Raw genomic sequence first — 19,520 nt, forward strand, 5'->3', positions numbered from 1 at the left:
AAAACCCCCAAAAAGGCTTTTTTTTTTTTTTTTTTTTTTTTTTTTTTTTTTTTTTTTTTTTTTTTTTTTTTTGCTAAAAAGCGTTTAGCATTTTGGATCTACTAAATCTCTTAGGCAGCTTTGAAAAGCTCTAAACCCCAGTTGTTCACCAGGCCATGTCTGGAGAGCGAGCAGGAGCAGGAGCAGCAGGACGGATGCAGGAGCAGGATGCCAGGACAGATGGCTGTTCCACGGTTGGAAAAGGTTGCCTTAAGCCTTCTCTGAAATGGCCAGGACTGTGTTCCTGTGCCCTCCCGCCGGTGCCCGGGGCAGCCCGGGCAGGGCAGCTCCCGCCCCGGCTCTGCCTTACGGCGCGGCCGCCGCTGGGGATCCGCGAGAAGAGGGAGGAACCAGCCCCGCGATGTCTGCATCACCCGTGCTGTGGGGGCTGAGACCTCGTCTGGAACTCGAAGCTAACGAAATCCGTCCTTCTTGTGTGTTACGTGTTCAGTTGGTGTAAGCAGGGTTCGTAGGGAAGGGGTGTCTCCTCCTGTTAGGACATTGTGTAAACATTTGCTGTGTGTCGACTGCCTGGGACACGTTGTGTAGTGTGCCTGTGTGTGTGTAACCTGGTTTTGGTTGTTAGGTTGTAATGCTGTCTCTTGAATGAAAAAAAAAAAAATCTAATATAAAGAAAAATCACAAGAAATAATAAAAAAATTATATATATTTAAAATCTATTTTGTGTGTATTCCTCTAAAACCTGCAAAATGCTTTGGTTTTTTAAAAATGCTTTTAAAAGTCAATGGTTTGAGAGACAAATAACAGAAAAACATCTCCGTTGAAGACAAGGACACACAGGAGAGAGGGTGGCACAGGCTGAGGGGTTGGAGGGGATTTTTTCCCCCTCCCCATTACCAAACCTTACAACTTATAGCAGCAGATAATGACAGAGCTAAAGCAGATGTCAATTGCCCTGAGAAAATCCCAGATCAGCCAATCTCTGCAGCATCAGCTGTTTCTCCAAGCAGAGTGTGAGATGTTCTCAGCACCCAGGAGAGGCAGAGATGCCTCCAAGGTAATTAAGGGCTTGGAGATGAGGAGAGGCTGAGAGCTGGGACTGCCCAGCCTGGAGGAGGCTCAGGGAGATCCCCTGAGCCCTGTGTGCAGATTACTGATGGAGGAAGTGCAGAAAACAGAACTGGAACATTCTCAGTGCAGGGACAGGGTGAGAGGCACAAATTGAAGTAAAAAGAAATATCACTTACACATAAGAAAAGGCTTTTTCACTGCAAGGGTGGTTGGCCACAGGAGCAGGTTGAGAGGCTGAGGAGTCTTCATCCTTGGAGATACTCCAAGGAGAGGGGAGACATGGCCATGAGCAGCTTTGGGCAGGGGTGGGATGGGGCTTGCCCAGCCCAGTGGCTGCGCCAGCTCCTCCTGCAGAGGCAAGCTGAGGAGACACCCATGACCCCTCAGCTGCTGGGAAAAGCACTTCAGAGAAATGTTAGATTAGAAACTGGGAATGAAAAAAATAGCTGGGAGTGAGCCTTCATAGCTTTGATAAACCTTCTTATGGGAAAACTAAATTTGGCAGCTGGAGACAAAGCCTAGGGTTATTGGGAGGGATGGAGCTCAGGAGGTGCAGTCCAACATCCTTCTCACAGCGGAGTAAATACTGAATTCAGACCACAGGGCTTTGTTCAGCCAATGCTTGAAATTCTCCAGAGAGAGAGATCCTGCCACTGCATCCCAGGGGGAATAGTTTCTGCTGCTCAGTCAGAAGCTCCTCTCTTTCCATTTGTCCTGGTGGTGTCCATCCCTGTCTCCCAGCCTACATCTCTATAAAATCCTGGCTTCTGCAGAGCCAATGGAGCCCATCTCCCTCAATGCCTCCTTTTGGTCAGCTGTTCCAGCCCCAGGCCATCCTGGTGGCCCTGTCTTGTGTCTCCTCTACATTATCATCTTGTGGTTGGGTGTGAGGTGGGAACCAGGTGATATCATTCCAGATCCCCAAATGCCAGGGGATCACTTCCCTGCCCACAATCTGGCTCAGCTCTCCTCCAGGACTGTGAGCTGCTCCAAAGTCCAGCACTGCTCAGGGGACCAGTACAGGGGCCCTTTGCTCCTTCCAAGGCTCCTTGCCAGTGGTCAGATCTTGCAGTTCTTCTTTCCCAAGGTCAACGTCCCTGTAAATGGTGATCCTGACCTCAAGCCTGTCTACTCCCCACAGGGTGGTATTTCCCACAATCTGAAGCACATCCCCTCTCTTCCCCTGGTTTATTGGGATGTGGACCCTTTTCTCTGAAGACTTTCCAGTTTTGTGGCCTTTGTCCTCATTTTCCAAAGCTTCCCACCCAACCTGAGCAGCAACAGGAGCAGCGAGGCCAAGCACGGAGCAGGGTGAGCCCCAATGGAGAGTGGGGGCCCAGCAAAGACGGGGGGCTCCTGTACCCACATCAGCTGTGCCTGTGCAGGGACAGGAGCAGCCACACTCTGGAGGGAGGATGGAGACACTGAGGAGTGCCTGGAAGCTGCCTGGTGGGAAAGGCCTGGGAGCGTTGGTGACAGCAGCTGAACAAGAGCCTGGTGTGCCCAGGTGGGCAAGAGGCCAGTGACACCTGGCCTGTACCAGCCATGGTGTGGCAGCAGGACCAGGGCAGCGACTGTCCCCTGTGCTGGGCACTGGTGAGGCACCTCCAACCCTGGGGACAGTTTTGGGCCCCTCATGGCAAGAAAGGCATCGAGGGGCTGGAGCGCATCCAGAGAAGGGAACCGGGCTGGGGAAGGGGCTGGAGCACCAGGAGCAGCTGAGAGAGCTGGGAGGGCTCAGCCTGGAGAAAAGAAGACTGAGGGAAACATTCACTCTCCACAACTTCCTGACAGGAGGGTGGAGATGGATGGGGTTGGGCTGTGCTCCCAGGGAACAAGGATGACAGGAAATGGCCTCAAGTTGCACCAAGGGAGGTTCAGGTTGGATATGGGGGAAAATTTCTTCATGGAAAAGCGCTGTCAAGTCCTGGCATGGCTGCCCAGGACAATGGTGGAGTCCCCATCCCTAGAGGGATTTTAAAAACGTGTGGATGCTGCACTTGGGGACATGGGTTAGTGGTGGTCTTGGCTGTGCTAGGGGAAGGGACGAACTTGATGGTTTTAAAGGGCTTTTCGAACCCCAATGATCCTATGACATTGGCCTCAGTGCCTGCCACCTTGTGCACAAATAACTGTGATTATAAAAGCTGACAACTTCTATTTAATAACAATTTATATTTAATCAGCATTTTGAGATACATATTTTTAAATTTCAGCAAGAAAGAGAAGAGGTGGCAGTGTGTGTGCACGGAGCTCGGGCTCCGGGCTCTCCCAGCAGCTGCCAGGAGCAGTGAGCCTGACCTGCCTTCCATGGCAGCACATCCCGAGTGCTGATGGCAGCAGAGCTCTCCAGCCCGAGGGACGCCGGGCTGCTGCCTTTGTCCCGTGCAGCTGGGCCTTTGCCTGCCCTGCGAGCAGCCCTCTGAGGGCAGCCAGGCTGCCGGGGCCGCTCTGCTCCCTGCGAGCCCGGGGACAGCAGGGCGCCCTTCCCGCGGGCCTCGCTCCGCAGGCGCAGCTGCACCGGTTCATTTGTTTGTGGTTAAACAAATTCCTCGCTGAAGCTACATATAAGGAGCTTGCAGGCTCGGAGCTCTAAATAATCCCTCCAATCCTCCTGTTTGGAATGATGCTGCTGTTGCTAATAATAATTCAACGCAATTTATAGGACAATAACATTTATTTGGAGCATGAGGGATTCCACATTATACAAACCCTTAAATTTATTTTTTGTTTCACTGGTCCATTTCTACAACAAATACATCAGGTCAACTATATAATAAAATTATTTACATTTCCAAACAACATGGGATTTGTTTATAAACCCCTTGACTGCTATTCACATACAGTACTTAAACAACAGCACATTACATTATTTTAATACCTAAAAACGACAACCCTGTATTCTAAATTGTTTATGAAAAGTGGAAACAAATAAATTTACAATTGTCTTCCCCTCCCCTTCCATTTCATACAAACACATTACCCTAATGTGCTAACCCTGACTTCACTTTGCAAATCCAGGGGGTTTTAGAAGAACCCAGTTTTTATATCTATTTATCTGTTTTTTAGAAAAAAAAAATCATTTATTTGGAACAGTATAATATTAAAATTACTTACTGTACAGAATTTTATTTAAAAAAGAAAAATCACAGCTCAAAATTGCTATTGGTAAATTCACACTCATTTACAAGTCTCATGTTTCCATGCAGTAATTTACTTGGATTTTCTTCTTTTTGACTGCATTGCACTGGCACTCGTTTCTGAAATCAAGAGAAGAAAAAAAGCATGGATACGCAGTCGGTAAGCCATTCCCCAGAGGGGCACAGATTGCCCTGTCATTTTTCCAAACTCGCACCCGAGCGTGTGTCCCGGCGAGCAGGATTTCCCCACGGCAGGACAGACCGCTGAGCGGCAGGACAGACCGCTGAGCGGCAGGACAGACGCGCAGAGCGCACGGGCTCGGAAAGGAGAGCCACGGTTTGTAACCGTCCCCTGCGTGTCCCAGGAGGAGATGGTGCTACACAACCACTCTGCCACGCCAGTCAACACCCCAGCTGTCTGAGCTCTCAGAAAGTCTTTAGAAAACAAGTCTCTGCAGGGTACACTGAGTCACAGGAACCAGCTGATGCAAAGACACAAATGTTAATACCTGCAGGGCCGTGGTGACAGCAGATGACATGTCCAGTGCACTTACCAAGGCACTAAGTTTCCATTTCAAAACAAAAAAAGAGTAAGGACCAAAGGCATTTGCATCTTTAGATCTTTTTAAAAATGTGATTTTAAATGTTGGCAATGTCTCTTTGGCTCTTCATAATGTTTTCCAAAAACTATTGTAGCTGTGTGTATTTTAAGAGTCAAAAAGGAAAAAAATTTCCAAGCCCATCTAAAATTAGAATAGCAGCAGTACAACTCCACAGCTGTTACAATGTGGAATTAGAAAAAACAATCAACATTTCAAAATTTAACAAACTCAAAGGTACAGTAAGTGCTAAAAGCAGCCCTTGCTGGAAAAGTACTCCAAAAAGGGAAAACACCAGTACAGTACCAATTTTCAGAAGTGAAACATCTCCACAGGCTGGACTCCAGCCTGGAGCCCTCCAAGCAGCAGGACTGACTTTGAAGTAGCTTCAGCAGCAGCTGTTGCCACCTTGAGCTGCTCAAGGCTCCGTGTTTGAGAGGAGGAGTGGGCCAGCAGCACTCAGCCCTTGTCTCAGTCCCCTGGGAGCATCACCAGCACCTCCCAAACCCTGCACCTGGAGTGTGCTGGACACAGGTGGACAGGGCTGACCCTCTCTGTGTGCTCTCCTCTTCTCTCACAGTGACCCTTCTGCCTCCTCCTTCCCCAGGCTTAGCAACCAAGTTCCTGCTCCAGCTGGTCTCTCCCTGCTTCTCTCTCCCTGCTGATTTCTTTTTCCTAATGATGACTTTAAACAGCCTCTATCTCAAGAGATAACTCCTCTCAGCCTCATATTCTTTTTACCATGGATTAGGGGGTTTCTCAGGACACAGATAACACGAGGACAGAGCAACCAAACCAGAATAAAGCTCTGATTCCCTAACAAAAATGCACAACAGAGCAGACACAGGTGACAAACCAGGTGACACGCCTGCAGCCACCCCACTAAGGTGCAGCGTGTCCAGAGCACCTGGTTTGGCTCATTCTCCACAGCTCAGGAGCAGCTGTGTGCTCACAGGTAAGGCAGCACAGCCAGGTGTCCCCTGCAGACTGCACCCAAGTGTCCAGCACAGCCCCTGGACACTGCGACAGCTTCACATGCATGACTTAAAACCAAAGGTTCTATTTACAGAGGTAAATGAATTACACAGTCAGCAAAAACCCCTGTGAGATTTTTGGTATAATTCAAATTTGAAGCACTTTCCCGTTCCCACATTTTCAAAATTTGAAGTGTCACTGGTTGTCATCTTTAGGTTTACCCAGTACAGCATGTGGGGCAGGTCACACGCTCCAGATCCCCTCAAATGCAGGCAGGGATTTTACACTGGCTTCACATTTTTCAAACTTTTTTTCACAATCATGAAAGAGTATTTATTTTTACAATACAGACTCAGATTCTCCTGCACAGTCCTGCCACAAGAAGCAACTATAATTAAATTCAGCAGTCACAAAAGTGCAGAACATATAGGTCCCCTGTGTAATCTTTGGGAGTCATTGCACAATGATGTAAAGCTGGAATGCTTCTCTGAAACTCTGACAACACAATATTCTTAGCATCACGCCTCAGAACCTCCAGTACAGAAATGGTGGCTGAATTCAACTTGACTTCCTTTTATAATCATTTTATATTAGTACCTCTTTGTTCTGTATATTATCTTTAAAATAGTGGTTGAATGTTGCCTCTTGACGGTCTCTCTCTACTCTCTTGTGTAACTTTGGTCCATCAGCATTTTTCTGACCCTTAAACACAAGAAGCTGACAGAATTAGCTTCAGCCTGGCACTAGGCCGTGCATATCACACAAATGCTGCATAATTGTTAAAGACTGTAACCTGGGGAGGAGTAAGGTACGTCAGCACCTGCTAATGCCATGGGTTAATAACTTCAGGAGTTCAGATGTTGTTGTGAAGCAGAGCTGAGGCTCTGTGCTAGCACACAGCACTCCCTGGTGCTCCTGGCTGCCACCTCAGCAGCCTCTGGAGCGTGCCTGAACCATGGCATCTGACTTGGCAAGAACTGACCGTGCACTTGGGAAGACTTTCAGGCTTCAGGAAAAGGAAAATGTCACTTTTTGATCTCAGTACGGTCCTTCCAACAGCAACACATTTCTGCAAAGAGAATTCAACTAGGCAAGGTGCTGACCACTATGGTGGTGAGTGCTGCAGAAAACAAGTTCCACAGATGTACCAAAGAGGAATTCATACAGCATTTACTGCCAGTGCAGACGTCGGGAAATGCTTCAACACCAACCTGTGGCTAAATCCTTGAAACTAGAGATAAAGCACCCAAGGTGTGTGAACTGCAAACCAGCGTTACAAGACAGCTACTGCCAGGGCAAACAGCTGGGGAAGCAGGTTAGGAGCTGCCCTCTCCCCAGGAAGGGTGGCTGTGCATGTTACCTTTAGCAGTGCCGGACGCGGACGCGGGTCGCGAGGATCTCTTGCGCTGCCCATTCTCTACAGTTTCCTGTGAAGCGGCAGAATCCTCTGTTCTTGAATTTCTTCTACTTGGAGTTTTAGACTTTTCACAATTCTCTTTTGTCTCGTTACTAATAAAGTGGGACAAAATATTTCTGATGAAGTGTGAGAAGAATTATGTTTTTCTACGCAAGTCAGACAAGCTGGAGGATGGCCCGACACAGGTGCCAGTTCCGGACTACTAGCACTGAAGATATGAAACGCTAGAGATACCAGAAGTTCTATCAGATGAAGAATGACCTGAGTAAGCCAGAGTACAGTCCATTTCTATCAAAAATTATCAGAGGATACAGAACTGAGAAGTCCTCAAAGAGAATATTTTCAACAAAAGAAGACCAAGAAATTAGATGCATTATAAATTGTCTGCTCTGTTTTCCACAGGTGCCACCATTACTGAAGTCTAGGAAAAGCAAACAGGTTACATTAGAGACTGCTGCAGTATGGGGGTGCAGAGTTGAAATTGCAGATGAACAGCAGGAGGAATTAAGAACTCTCCAGGGAGTATGCCAACTTTTGGGTTTTGCTAAAAAGACTTACTCCATTGATTCAAGTGATTTCTTCACATATTAAAAAAATGTTTTTTAAAAATTTCTTTAGGTTTTAAAGCTTGAAGTCAAAATCTGTTTAGGTTTTTTTGGTGGTTTTTTTTTTTTTTTGTAACAAAAAGCTTTTTCTGCTACAAAATAATAATTTTAGGTACTGTGGAAATCTGTTTTGTGCTACTGAGACAGTAAAGGGAGTGCTACATTTTGTAATTAAATTCTTCTTTTATTTTATCTCTCTTAGCCCTGTAAACTCTTCCTGAGTTTTGGGTGTTTTCTCCTTAATGAGTTCTTGCCAGACAATTTCTGGTGACTAAGCAGTTTCAGAAGTTTAAACTAAACTTCCCTTGTGTGAATTCAGAGCTAAGTAATTAACAAAATAAATTATTCTGCTGATAATGGAAAAGAAGAAAGCTTATTTCAGGCCCTTTGGGTGACAATTTGCAGGATTTCAGGAAAGGGTGCCTGAATCAGAAACTGGAGTGAAGAAACAGCACAGGGGGACCTGTGTGTGACAGAGGTCTCACTGCAGTGTCACCCTTCAGACAAGTCCTGCTTTGAGGGAAGGACTAAAACCACACAAACTTTAGAGTTAAGTAACAGAAACCTGAAATAAGTTTCTCAATGGAAGGAGAGACAAACATTCTCAAGGAAAGACACAAGCAGAGGAGACTATATATTGTAGATAATCTCAGATACAAAATACTGAAATCTATTTCCCTGTAAGGGAGTATTATGGGCCATCTACAAACTGGATCCCCCAAACAGGTGGGTGCTTCCCAGAGAGAAGCAAGCAGGCAGCAGCACCCAAAGTTCAGTTTAGTACAGGTCATTTTTACAGATTCTAGTGACTAAATCCAGAGCTGGGATTGTCTCATAGGAACCAGCACATCACTTCCCTCCTTTTATAGGAGGAAATCAAATTACTCCAAGTGAAAATATTTCTAGTGGTTTATGGGTTGCAAGGTTCCCCTAAGGTTTTAAATGTTTTTAATGGCTTTAAATGAGAATAAGCTGTTAGGGAGAAATTGGCACAAGTTGCCCGGAGCAGCTGTGTCTGCCTCATCCCTGCACGTGTCCAAGGCCAGACTGGACTGGGCTTGGAGCAACCTGGGATACTGGAAGGTGACCCTGCCCATGGCATGAAGGTAAGTTTTAAGGTTCCTTCCCACCTAGACCATCTGTGATTCTATCAAGGTTTGTCCGGTATGGTTCAACATACCCAAAGCTGCCCACTGTATCAGCCATCACCAGACCCAGTTTGCCTGCAAACTTTCTTTCTTTTCCAGTCTTGCTCAGAAGAGCATCAATCAGAAAAAACTCTGAAAATGCCCTTGTGGTAATCTGATGTACTGGGTGAATTTGGACATGGTCACACAAGGACACTTCATGTGGAGAATCTGCTCAGCTGCCAATGTCCCACCTTCAGCTTTTCAGAAAAATTCTACCCTGAAGAAAACTCACTGTGAAATTTCAGCTTTTCTTTGCCAGTCCAAATAAAGAAACATAGGGTTAAATATTCCATTCAGAGCCATTCCTAAGCTGAGGAAATGTACTGCATTCCCTCCCTTACAAAGGAAGGCACTGCCTCATCTCCTGAGGAACCCCACAAGGGGCTGCTCCTCTTGGCCCAGCCTAGGGGGTCACTCCACCCATGAGGGCAGTGTCCAAAACCCAGCCAGCTGTGCCAGCACCATTAGCCAAAAACCTCCCCAGGGGCTCTCCTGTCAAGCGAGTGGGAGCCTGGGGTGTTTAGAGTCTTCCAAGTAGATCTTGGAAACTGTATTTTCTTCTGACAGAACACAACCGTTTGAAATAATATATTTTAATTACTGAATGTCTTAACCAGGACAACATGAAGCTTCTACCTGACTTTCTTATCAAGTTTTGGCAGAGTGTTAACAAGCAAATAGAGGAAAACTGTTGAAAACAATCCTCAAGGCAGAAGAACAAACATTTGAAAGACTTCCTTTCAGAAAACAAAAATTCACATGACAGCTAAGCTGCAGGCTTTGGGGGGGTTAATTTTGATTTGTTGTGCAACCATCAAGACCCTTCCAGGACATGAAACATCCAGGCCTGAAAGGATGAGAGGAAACGTTGCCCAAAGCACAGACTAAGGAAAAGGTTACCTTATACTCATTGCATTTCAGCAATGGTTTGGAATATTCAGCTGGCCAGATGTCTTAGCAGGAGAGAAAGGACGTGGCCAAGAAAATGAAAAGCAGTAGCATAGGTTGAGCAATTAAGCAAAGAGAAAGGGACTTCCTCCCACGAAAGCTATATCTACTCTGAATCTACAAACTATCTCCTTACCTTTGACCAGCAACTACTGCAGCATTTGTCTCAAGTTCTACAAAAGAAAAAGATAATTTTAATGTCTGCTGTAGAGATACATACCTGCTGACAAGGCATGACTAGCTCACATTTTTCTATCATATATTAGATCTCAAGGATAAGCTTCTCTCAAAGCAAAGCAAGCCAAAATACCATGCTGGCCAAGTGCTTGGTCTGATTACAGCCTTCAGGACACTGCAGTCAGCTAAGACAGGGAAAAATTAAAGCCCTACAGAAGAAAACGATAGAGAAACTCCCTGGCTACACTCTTCTCCCTTTTTAGACTTCCATTTTAGACAGCTTATTTCTACTAGACCTTCTAGGTTTCATTAATTTTTAAACCTTAAAAGTACCCATCTGGCTCTATTCTGCATGTAAAAATTTGCCTTAAGCCAACTGCCTCTCACAGAAATATCTTCTAATGACAAATTTCTGAAGCCCAATTGCACTTGTACAGAATTGGAAAATATCTCAGTGGAGATGATGCAAAGAGAAGTCTGACCTGTTTTCTCTCTCTCAGTGATTTTGTACACACAGGTCAGGTTTCCTTTGGAGTCTTCACCTCAGTAAACAGTTCTCCTTTTCAGCACATAAAATGTCAAGTCTTTTTACTGTCTGTCTTTTAATTGTCTCCGTATCCACTGTATCCTTTGTTGAGAGGGAAGTCCTATACCTAAACACAGGCCCTCTCATGAAGACCTGCCAGAGATTTAGCGATTAACATTGGAACCCCATGGATGGACCCCCGTGCTTTGTCTCATTGCCCAGCTCAAGTGTCCAACCAGCTTAGGGCCAGTGGTACACAAACTGGGGCTTTGCCTTTGACAGCAATTTAGCCCCCAGTTTGCTGGAGTGTGCACAATGAATAGAGGCATTTAAAAAAGTAAGAGAATGGGCAACGTCTGTCCTTCTAGGATGAATTTGCAGTGTTGGAACATCATTCTCTTCAGTGTAAAGGGATATAGCACTGTCTGAGAAAAACAGATGTCTTGGGGACTAAAGGAAGAAGAGACTGAGCAATGAAAGGAGTTACCTTTCTTCCCACCCAAAATTTAAACGGGGAGATTATCCAACAGCAGAAAATGGATAGCATCAGTGCTTCCCCCAGCAGGAACCCCCAGTACAGTCACAGCAGCACAGGGCAATAAGTCAGGTGTGCAAAAACAAGGGTGTATGACCACCTTTGTCTTAGTGGAAATTGAAAGAAAACAATTTAGTACAATTTTTACTTCCTGAAAACTCTTATTTCCAATCAGATTAGAGATGGCAAATAGATGGAGAGTGGTACTTCACATAACTAAGCCCACATCTATCTGTTTTCCCTGCTCAACCTGGGAATTGCTTTTTTAACAGAACCCAGAACTGCTGGTGAAACACCATGATAATAAATGGCAACAGCATAAAGTCATCTGCCAGGGCACCATCCTGAAACACTGCTGGGAGGGCATTAAAAGTTGAACACACCAAAAAAAAAAAAGTATTACCATTCTAAAACACAATCCCAGCATGGCATGAACATATTTCTATATTCAGAAGGGTACAATGAAAGAAATACCTTTCTTATCAGCTCGGCACGGAACTTCCAAATTCAAACACAATGTACTGTTACAAATCCAGTCCCTCCAATTTACACTGAATATCTAAAACCTTTCTTGGGGATTTTTTCATCTTTTACTCGACCCCATCCTGAATCTCCCACAAGGCTTTGGAGACTTCCAAAGCACAATGTAACTAGTAAAGTAAAACAATCCCAAAAGCACAAATAATAATAAAAAACCCTACCCAACCCCCAAAATAACTGGTGTGTTAGTGACCACTGAATATGCATTCAAACAAATACATTTTCATAAAGGATTTAGTTCACCTCTATTCTGCTTTTCCAAAGGAAGATTTACCTGTTCTTTGAACAGTACTTTCTGATGTTGCAACTGAACTTTTTTTCTGTGTTAAATGTTGAGAGGATGCTAGAATAAAAGTGGAGGGAAAAAACATTATTGTCAAAGGGAGTAAAGGAGTTCCTGTTGTGTGATCAGGCTGGTACAAAATGCTCTCTCTCCCAGCTGACTGCACTTTGCCATTTACAGATGCAATACTTTTAATCTACCCTCCACTTCCCTCCCACCATACACACCTCTCCTTTTTAAAACAAACTTTGGCAAAACTATCCCAAGCAAGTTTTCTCAAACTAGAATGAATGATGAAATTAAGTATCATAAACAACATTTTTAAAGGTAACAGTGTTTCAGCAGACCGTGACATTAAAGGAAATCCTAAAATTTTAATAGTTTAGTCTCCTTTTTTTTTTTTTAATGTTAATTTCAACAGAGATTCTGGGAGAAAATAGTATCTTTTCAATGAATCAGTGCCCTCACTCTTTAAATTAAAGTGCACGATATGCTCCAGAATTGCGGCAATAAGATGATGACTTAACCCTCCTTAGGTTGCCAAGTAAAAAAAACAGGCAGAAAACCAAATTTTGTTGGGCTAATGCTTTCTGGTCTTCAATGTGATAGTGAACTTACAGAGAACAGGAAGACAAAAAGTGTAACATTCCTGCTTAAATAAAGACTATCACTTCCTAGAAAGCCAGAATTCCTTCTGTGAAGCTCAAAGGAAGCTTCCATCTTCCAGTGGCATGCAGCTACGACATCCAACAGCCAAGGGGAAAATCACACTGAGGCTGAAGTTTTCAGTCCCCCTGACTTCTGTGGATTTTATCATCCACAATTTTATCTTCCGTGTCCAATTCATGCTGTAAAGCACAACACTCACTCAGCTCACTTCAAGAGTGATAGGTTCATATCCACACCAGATTCAATAAATTAAAAATACCATCAAGAAATAGCATCAATGTAATGTATAAAGTCTGCCAAATGCACAAATTAAAATAGCAAAGCTCAGATGTAAAGTTATTTTGTGTTTTCAAACTGGATGCAGTTAACTTTTTCATTAATTTCTCCAAAATGAGCATTTAAGTTTTTCCCTAGACAAACAGGGATTTGGTGTGGGTTGGTTTTTTCTTCTGTTCTGGATGTTATTCAGAAATTTCCCTAGAGGATGAAGGTTATTCAGAGAGGAAAATAGTATTATTAGGATTAGTTCATCATAATTAATTCAATAAATTGAAATAACTTACAAAATCAAAAGTCTGTGACAAGACTAAAGCAGAATACCAGTGTATCTACCAGGATAAAAAGGACCCTAAGTATTTGTCATTACTGATACACCCACTTTTCCTCCTTGCTTCCAACAGTTACATGAAGATACAGAATCATACGTTCATGACAAGTACCCCAGTGAAGCAGTAAATGGAAAGTGAAATAAAACATCTGGAACTCGAACCTTGGCGAATACAAGCCTGTGTATCACTCAGCTGTTAGAAACAAAGAGCAGCTGTGAGCCTTGGCTGCGGGGCCGGGAGAGCAGCCCCCGGATTCCCCGAAGCCCCCTCGCTCCCTCCCTTCCCCGCCAGCCCCGCACTCACCTGCGCTCTGCAGCAGCTCCGGGGGTGCTGCGGGCTCCTCCTCGGTCGCGGCGCTGCCGCTCGGCTCCGGGCCCCCCCCGGGGTTGCCGCCGTTGGCGCTGGGGCCCGCGGGCTCCGGGGCTGCCGGGGGGGCTCCGGCCGGAGGGGCTGCGGCCGGGAACGCGCCGGGGCCGGGAGCGCTCGGGGGCGCGCCCGGGGACGCGCAGGAGGGAGCGCCCGCCGCGGGGCTGAGGCTCGAGCTGCCGGGCCCAGAAGTGCTCTGCTTCGTTACACTGGGTGCCGGAGGGGTCCCGCTTTTGTTATCGAGTTCTGCTGGGGGCTGCTCTGTTCCCAGACTATTTGGGACCGACGTTTCTAGTCCCTGACCTTCTGTTTCTCCATCCAAAGCGTACTGCTCTTCTCCTTTCTCCAGGGAGCCCGTGACCTTCTTGCACGCTTTAGTTAGCAGGAGCTGGCCAATCTTGTCTACCTTTCCCTTTCCCTTGCTGGATGAAACAGGACTGCGCCTATTCCCAGAGCCCGGGCTGCTTGTAAGCAGAGAGGAAACGACAGGTCCCGACTGGGCTGCTGGCACAGGGCACTGCTCACCTGACCCTGCCCCCTGGGAAGTCTCCTCTGGGCTGAAGTCCTTGGCTTGCTGAGCTGGAAGCTGTGAAGGAACGCTGGAAGGAGCTGGAGTGGAAGGTAGCTGGACAGGAGATGCCAAGGGATTCAGAACGAGTGACCTGCTGGTGGGAATACTGGACACAGGACTGGTGGATGAGGTGCTGGGAGGAGTGGGCCCGGAGGAAAACTTGATATTCTGTGGGATATGCAAAGGACCAACAACCGCGACCGACTGAGGCATCAGACTCGAGCTAGAAGTCATGGGGGCTGCTGGAATTGTGCTGGACTGAGAGCCCTTCATCACTTGGATGATTGAGGATGAGTTTATAAACACAGGTGTGATGAACTGCGGCCGGGTGTTGGACTGAGCCCCTGACTGTCCCTCGGAAACCATCACTTTGCTCCCCACGTTGGGCATGGTGACAACAGTGGACACTAATGCAGATTGCAGGTGGGATGGCAACGGAGCTGATGTATTAGCAGCAGATGTAATAGGGTTGGAAGTCACAAAAACTGTTATCTGGTTGGGAGGTAAAGGACCTGAAATAGAAGAGCTAACAGGCCTCTGCATTACCGGAGGAACACCCTGTGCCACACTTGCATTTACTTCTCCCAGTTCCTGGTGCCCTGGATTTGGACAGGGCTCGTTATTTTGAGTCAGGCTAAGTGAATTAGAGGGCTCCTTGCTCAAGGATGAATCCTGCAGTTGAGGAATGACAGCTATCTTCTTTAGCTCCTCACCACTGGGGACTATTGGTGCCATTTCAAGACCAGTCAGCCCAGGGGGCTTAATGGTCACATTAGGAGCTCCAGAATTGTCAAGAAGTTGACTTAGAGAAGTTGGTGCCTCCCTCATGGCTGGAGATACCATGGCTTTACTTTCCTCCATGGCTGGGAGCTTACTGCTGTCTAGGGCTTGCCCATCTTTTTTTGCCTGTTCCTCAGGGACCAGCACTTTCATTTCTGGAGTAGGGACACCTTTCACTTCCGTACTGGGCTGGTCCTTGCTACCTAGGGCACCTTGTGCACTTTGACTCTCAGTATCCTGAGGCACACTAAGGCTCTCCTTATTGTCTTCAGGAATGCCAGTCACAGCAGGTACAGAAACTGCGGGATTCTGGTTACTTAGCATGGAGTTATTTTGAAAACTTGTGGTCACAGGTGTCGGCAAAGAAGAGGGACTAGCCACCGTATTTCTCTGTAATTCCATGTTCTGCAAGAGAGATGGATTCTGCTGAGCTGTCAATGATAATTTAGCTGCTTTTGAATTCTGTCTGCCAGGGCTTGGTGTAGTTTTCCTACTGGATCCAGGACTGGACCTTCGACTATTGCTTGGGCTTGCTCTCTTTGTTCCTCCAGCATTGGTTTGTTTGCCTGAATTAATGACCACACCTTCCAACTTGTGTGACTGTGAGGCAGTAAAACTGGACTGATTGTTAATTGTGAGATTTGATGGGGCTTGTCCAATGGCCTTTAAAGTAGTGGGATTCAGACCCTGCTGATCAAATCCTCTATTGAGATTAGGCCTGGGAGGTAAAGGAATATTGATCTGAGGAGGGAACAGCCCAGCAATAGAGGCATTAAGCCTCTCTGGAGACAGGCTAATTTCTGAGGGTTCTGTGCTGGGTGGACGGTTATTAGGAGTCTGAGGGTAATATGGCCTTGGGCTAGCTCTGTTTGGGGTTTTAGGCCTTGATGTTTGTGATGGGGCAGCAACATTTGGAAAATGGTGTGTAAGAGCACTGGACAGAGAACTAGACTGCTGCTGGGGACTTGCACCTTGGGCAGCTGAAAGTGGGGATGGTCCAGGCTTGGGTCCTGTCATCATTAACTGGTTCTGTGAAACTACTAAATGAGATGTCACATTATTCTGAGCTCCTGATGTTGGAGGGCCCTCAGCTCCACCTCCTTCTGGAAGAGAGGCTACTGATGACACCTCTGTGAGGGGCGAGCTGGAAGGATTCTGTACATTATCTGGATAAACCATCTTTCTTGCATTATTTCCCAGAGGAGGGTTGCCTGGTAGGGCCATCCTCTGTTTGTCAGGAGAGGGAGGCACGGGCCCAGGCCCCTGGAGGTTCACCATCACTGGCATGTTCCCGCTCTGCTGCATTGGCATCCGCTGGGCATCGGGGTTCAGGGGCCCCCTGGGGGTGTGAACCCCCTGGGGCACAGGCAGCCTGACTGATTTGGGATCCTGCTGCATCATCAGCATCATCATCATCTGCTGCTGCTGTGGTGTCTGGGGGGGTGCCTGGCCTTGCTGCGGGGCTGCCTGGGGCTGCTGCTGCTGCTGGGGCTGGGGCTGCTGCGCGTGTGGCATGAGCTGAGGCGGCATCTGCTGAAGTGGCCTTTGCTCCACTGGCTGAGATGGATAACCTAAGGCAACAGATGACACATGGTTAAAACCAACCAAAGATCAGAGGAAGCAGAATTTCTGTAACAAACAGGATTGGATAGAATGTACAGCCTGGAGCCTGCTTATCTTGGATGAGAGCCACATTAAAAAAACAGGCTTTACAAACAAAGCCAAAGATTTTTAATTCACAAAAATAGTTTTACTTAATGTATGACTTGCATGAGATTTAACTGGAGATCTTTTAGTGTGTTGTATCAGCTACTAACCCAAGTTCACACCACCTGACAAGTCTCTGTAACTGCCCATGGGCTTTCTTTCACTGGCAAATGCAGAGTTGGGCCTTCACTAATTATTACTCCTTAAAACTAACTTCAGATTTTGACAGCCCCCAAGTGATATATGGGTCTCCTCGAGCCAGATCTTATAAGCTCTTGGAGATTTATATCACACCCGAGATAGCTCAGCCACCTCAGATGGCATAAAATCAGCAGGATCGTTTCTGTGGCAGCGCTGGAAACAGAAAAGTTTTAATAAAAGGCAAAATAACAAAGCTCTTTACAAAGAAAAACCTAGCCAGGGCAAGAGGTTCTTGTTCCTGCTAAAACACCTCACAAAAGCGGTTAGTTCCTTTGTTCTCTTCTTTTTCTAGTGAATTGCTTAGGCAGGACTTTTTGGCTTCTGTCCAATTATCCTTAAGTTTGAGGTGAAATCCCCAAGGTCCTATGAGGTGTCTTTTTGCCTAACTGAGAAGAGAAATCTCTGGGCTTTTTTTCTTTTTAAGGAGACAAAAGATAATTTTGTCACTCGGTCAACAGGGAACACATTCCTACACCCAAGCGTCATGGAGCAGCACACCTGCCACAGACCTGACACTTTCTTGAGTATAAAGTAGAACTGGCCAAAAACGTGCTAAGAATTCCCTGGGTGGTTTATAATATAAATCCTACTGCAGACTTTAGATTTAATCCTCTTTACATACAAAGGATCATTCCAACTATAACCACTCTTTCTTCTCAAAAATCAGTTATTGGTCAGTGCTAAATTTTTAAGACATCAGTCTGTGCTACATCTAGAAATACAACATTTTTTTATCAGTTATGTTACTGCTGAATAACGCTGTAGTACTCAGTATGATACCTGCAGGATGATAAATGAGAATGGGGCCACCTCTTCATTTTGAGCTAACCCAAATAAAACACTTAAACAATGGTACCAATTACTTACTAGGAGGAAAAAAGTTTGAACTTGAATGTGTGATAGCATAAGTAAAATAGAACTGTTGCAAAGATCATTAAAACTTTCCTATAGTTATTATATTCAGATAATCACAGAAAAATCCTACTAACCTGGTGGCCTACTTGCAAAATCGGAGAGTTTAGGGCCTGACTTCTCTAAACTCATTCCTTGGTCTCCAGACATCGATGACTGATCACTCTCCTCCAGGCCAGCTGGACGTGATTCTGAAGAACTGAAAGAAAAATAATCGCAATTAAGAGCCAGCCTCAGTGTTTGATTTCTGCTTCTATAACTAAGTACTCAAGTAATTAATTCCCAGCACTCTCCACAGACCTGGAATAACCCACTGAAATGCCTCTGATGTAACTTGCCAGCCTGGAACACACACACCATAGTGTCTGTATAGTCACTGCTTAGGTACTACTGAAAAGGAAACAAGTTGCCTGGTGCTCTGTTGACCTTAAACATTTATTTCTGCTGGGAATCTGAGCTTTAGAACTAAGAGAATGCCAATGTTACATCTGTATGGATAAGCAAGTGCCACGGGTAGATGCATTTTTAATTTATTTTAATGGTAGCATCTTTTCTTCCAGTGCTACACCCAGAAGTGACTCACTGAGGGTATCCAAGACCTTTGATAACATCACAGCACGAGTGCACTGACATGTCAGGCACTGCAGTCACCCTCCAGAGCCCAGACCTGTGTGGTACTGGGGCTTCGTAAGCGATCACATGCTGGTCTGGGTTGGAAGGGACCTTAAAGCCCATCTCATTCCACCCTCTTCCACTGTCCCACGGTGCTTCAAGCCCCAGTGTCTAACCTGGCCTTGGATACTGCCAGGGATGGAGCGGCCACAGCTGCTCTGGGCAACCTGTGTCAGGACCTCCCCACCCTCACAGGGAAGAATTCCCTCCCAATATCCCATCCATCCCTGCCCTCTCACAGTGGGAGCCATTCCCTGTGTTCTGTCCCCTAATCCCTTGTCCCCAGTCCCTCTCCAGCTTTCTTGGAACCCCTTTAGGTAGTGGAAGGGGCTCTGAGCTCTCTCTGGAGCCTTGTCCAGGTGAGCACCCCCAACTCTGCCAGCCTGGCTCCAGAGCAGAGGGGCTCAGCCCTCAGAGCACCTCTGTGATCTCCTCTGGACTCCAAAGGAGTGTCCTCCTTGTGCCCCAGGGCAGGAGGCAGTTCTGCAGGTGGGGCAGAGGGGCAGAATACCCCTCTGAATAGCCCTGCTGCTCACACTGGGGATCAGCCCAGGACTCAGAGGAGTTCTGGGCTGCGAGTGCACATTGCTGGGTCACATTCAGTTTCTCATCCATCAGCACGCCACAAGTCCTCCTGAGGAATCTGATGCTCCAGGAGACTCTCTAGGACAATTTTAAATTGTTCAGACTCAATGCCCAATACTTGGACTAAATCAGGACAGCTTTTGCAGACTTAGAAAAACCCCAGGTTTCTATAGTGAACAATATATACGGCCAGAGGATGTAAAATAAAGAGGGATGAGAGCAGAAGAACTGAACTGCTTATCACCTTCATGAATATATGAAGGTTACAGGAAGTTCTGTGTAGGAAAAGCTCTAAGCTAAAATTAAAGACATCCAAAAAAGTACACTGCCAATAGAGGCAGAATCATGCAGAAATGTCACGGACAGAACACTTTCAGCAAAATATGATTTTGAAATACATAATGGTGGGGAGATATATCCTACTCCAATTTACTTGAGAATAA

The 19,520-nt window shown here is 46.1% G+C and overlaps 1 protein-coding gene across 3 annotated transcripts in view; it reads right to left on the bottom strand.

The window, feature by feature from the left end:
* Positions 1-3,731: 3,731 nt before the first annotated feature.
* Positions 3,732-19,520, bottom strand: part of NCOA6 (nuclear receptor coactivator 6) — a 39,564-nt gene continuing 23,775 nt past the window's right edge. For 2 of the 3 annotated variants that reach the window (XM_041490429.1, XM_041490427.1), the window contains 6 exons: positions 17,898-18,019; positions 13,587-16,571; positions 11,998-12,066; positions 10,082-10,118; positions 7,146-7,294; positions 3,732-4,331 (listed from right to left, as the gene is read on the bottom strand). In XM_041490429.1, the coding sequence (XP_041346363.1) occupies positions 4,285-4,331; positions 7,146-7,294; positions 10,082-10,118; positions 11,998-12,066; positions 13,587-16,571; positions 17,898-18,019 (3,409 nt within the window). In that variant the 3' untranslated portion in view covers positions 3,732-4,284. Of the gene's footprint in view, positions 4,332-7,145; positions 7,624-10,081; positions 10,119-11,997; positions 12,067-13,586; positions 16,572-17,897; positions 18,020-19,520 lie in introns of those variants that run through there. The other variant, XM_041490428.1, reaches the window with a different exon arrangement.

This window comes from Pyrgilauda ruficollis, unplaced genomic scaffold (genome assembly GCF_017590135.1).
Source record: "Pyrgilauda ruficollis isolate IOZ18807 unplaced genomic scaffold, ASM1759013v1 scaffold123, whole genome shotgun sequence".
Lineage (NCBI taxonomy): Eukaryota > Metazoa > Chordata > Aves > Passeriformes > Passeridae > Pyrgilauda > Pyrgilauda ruficollis.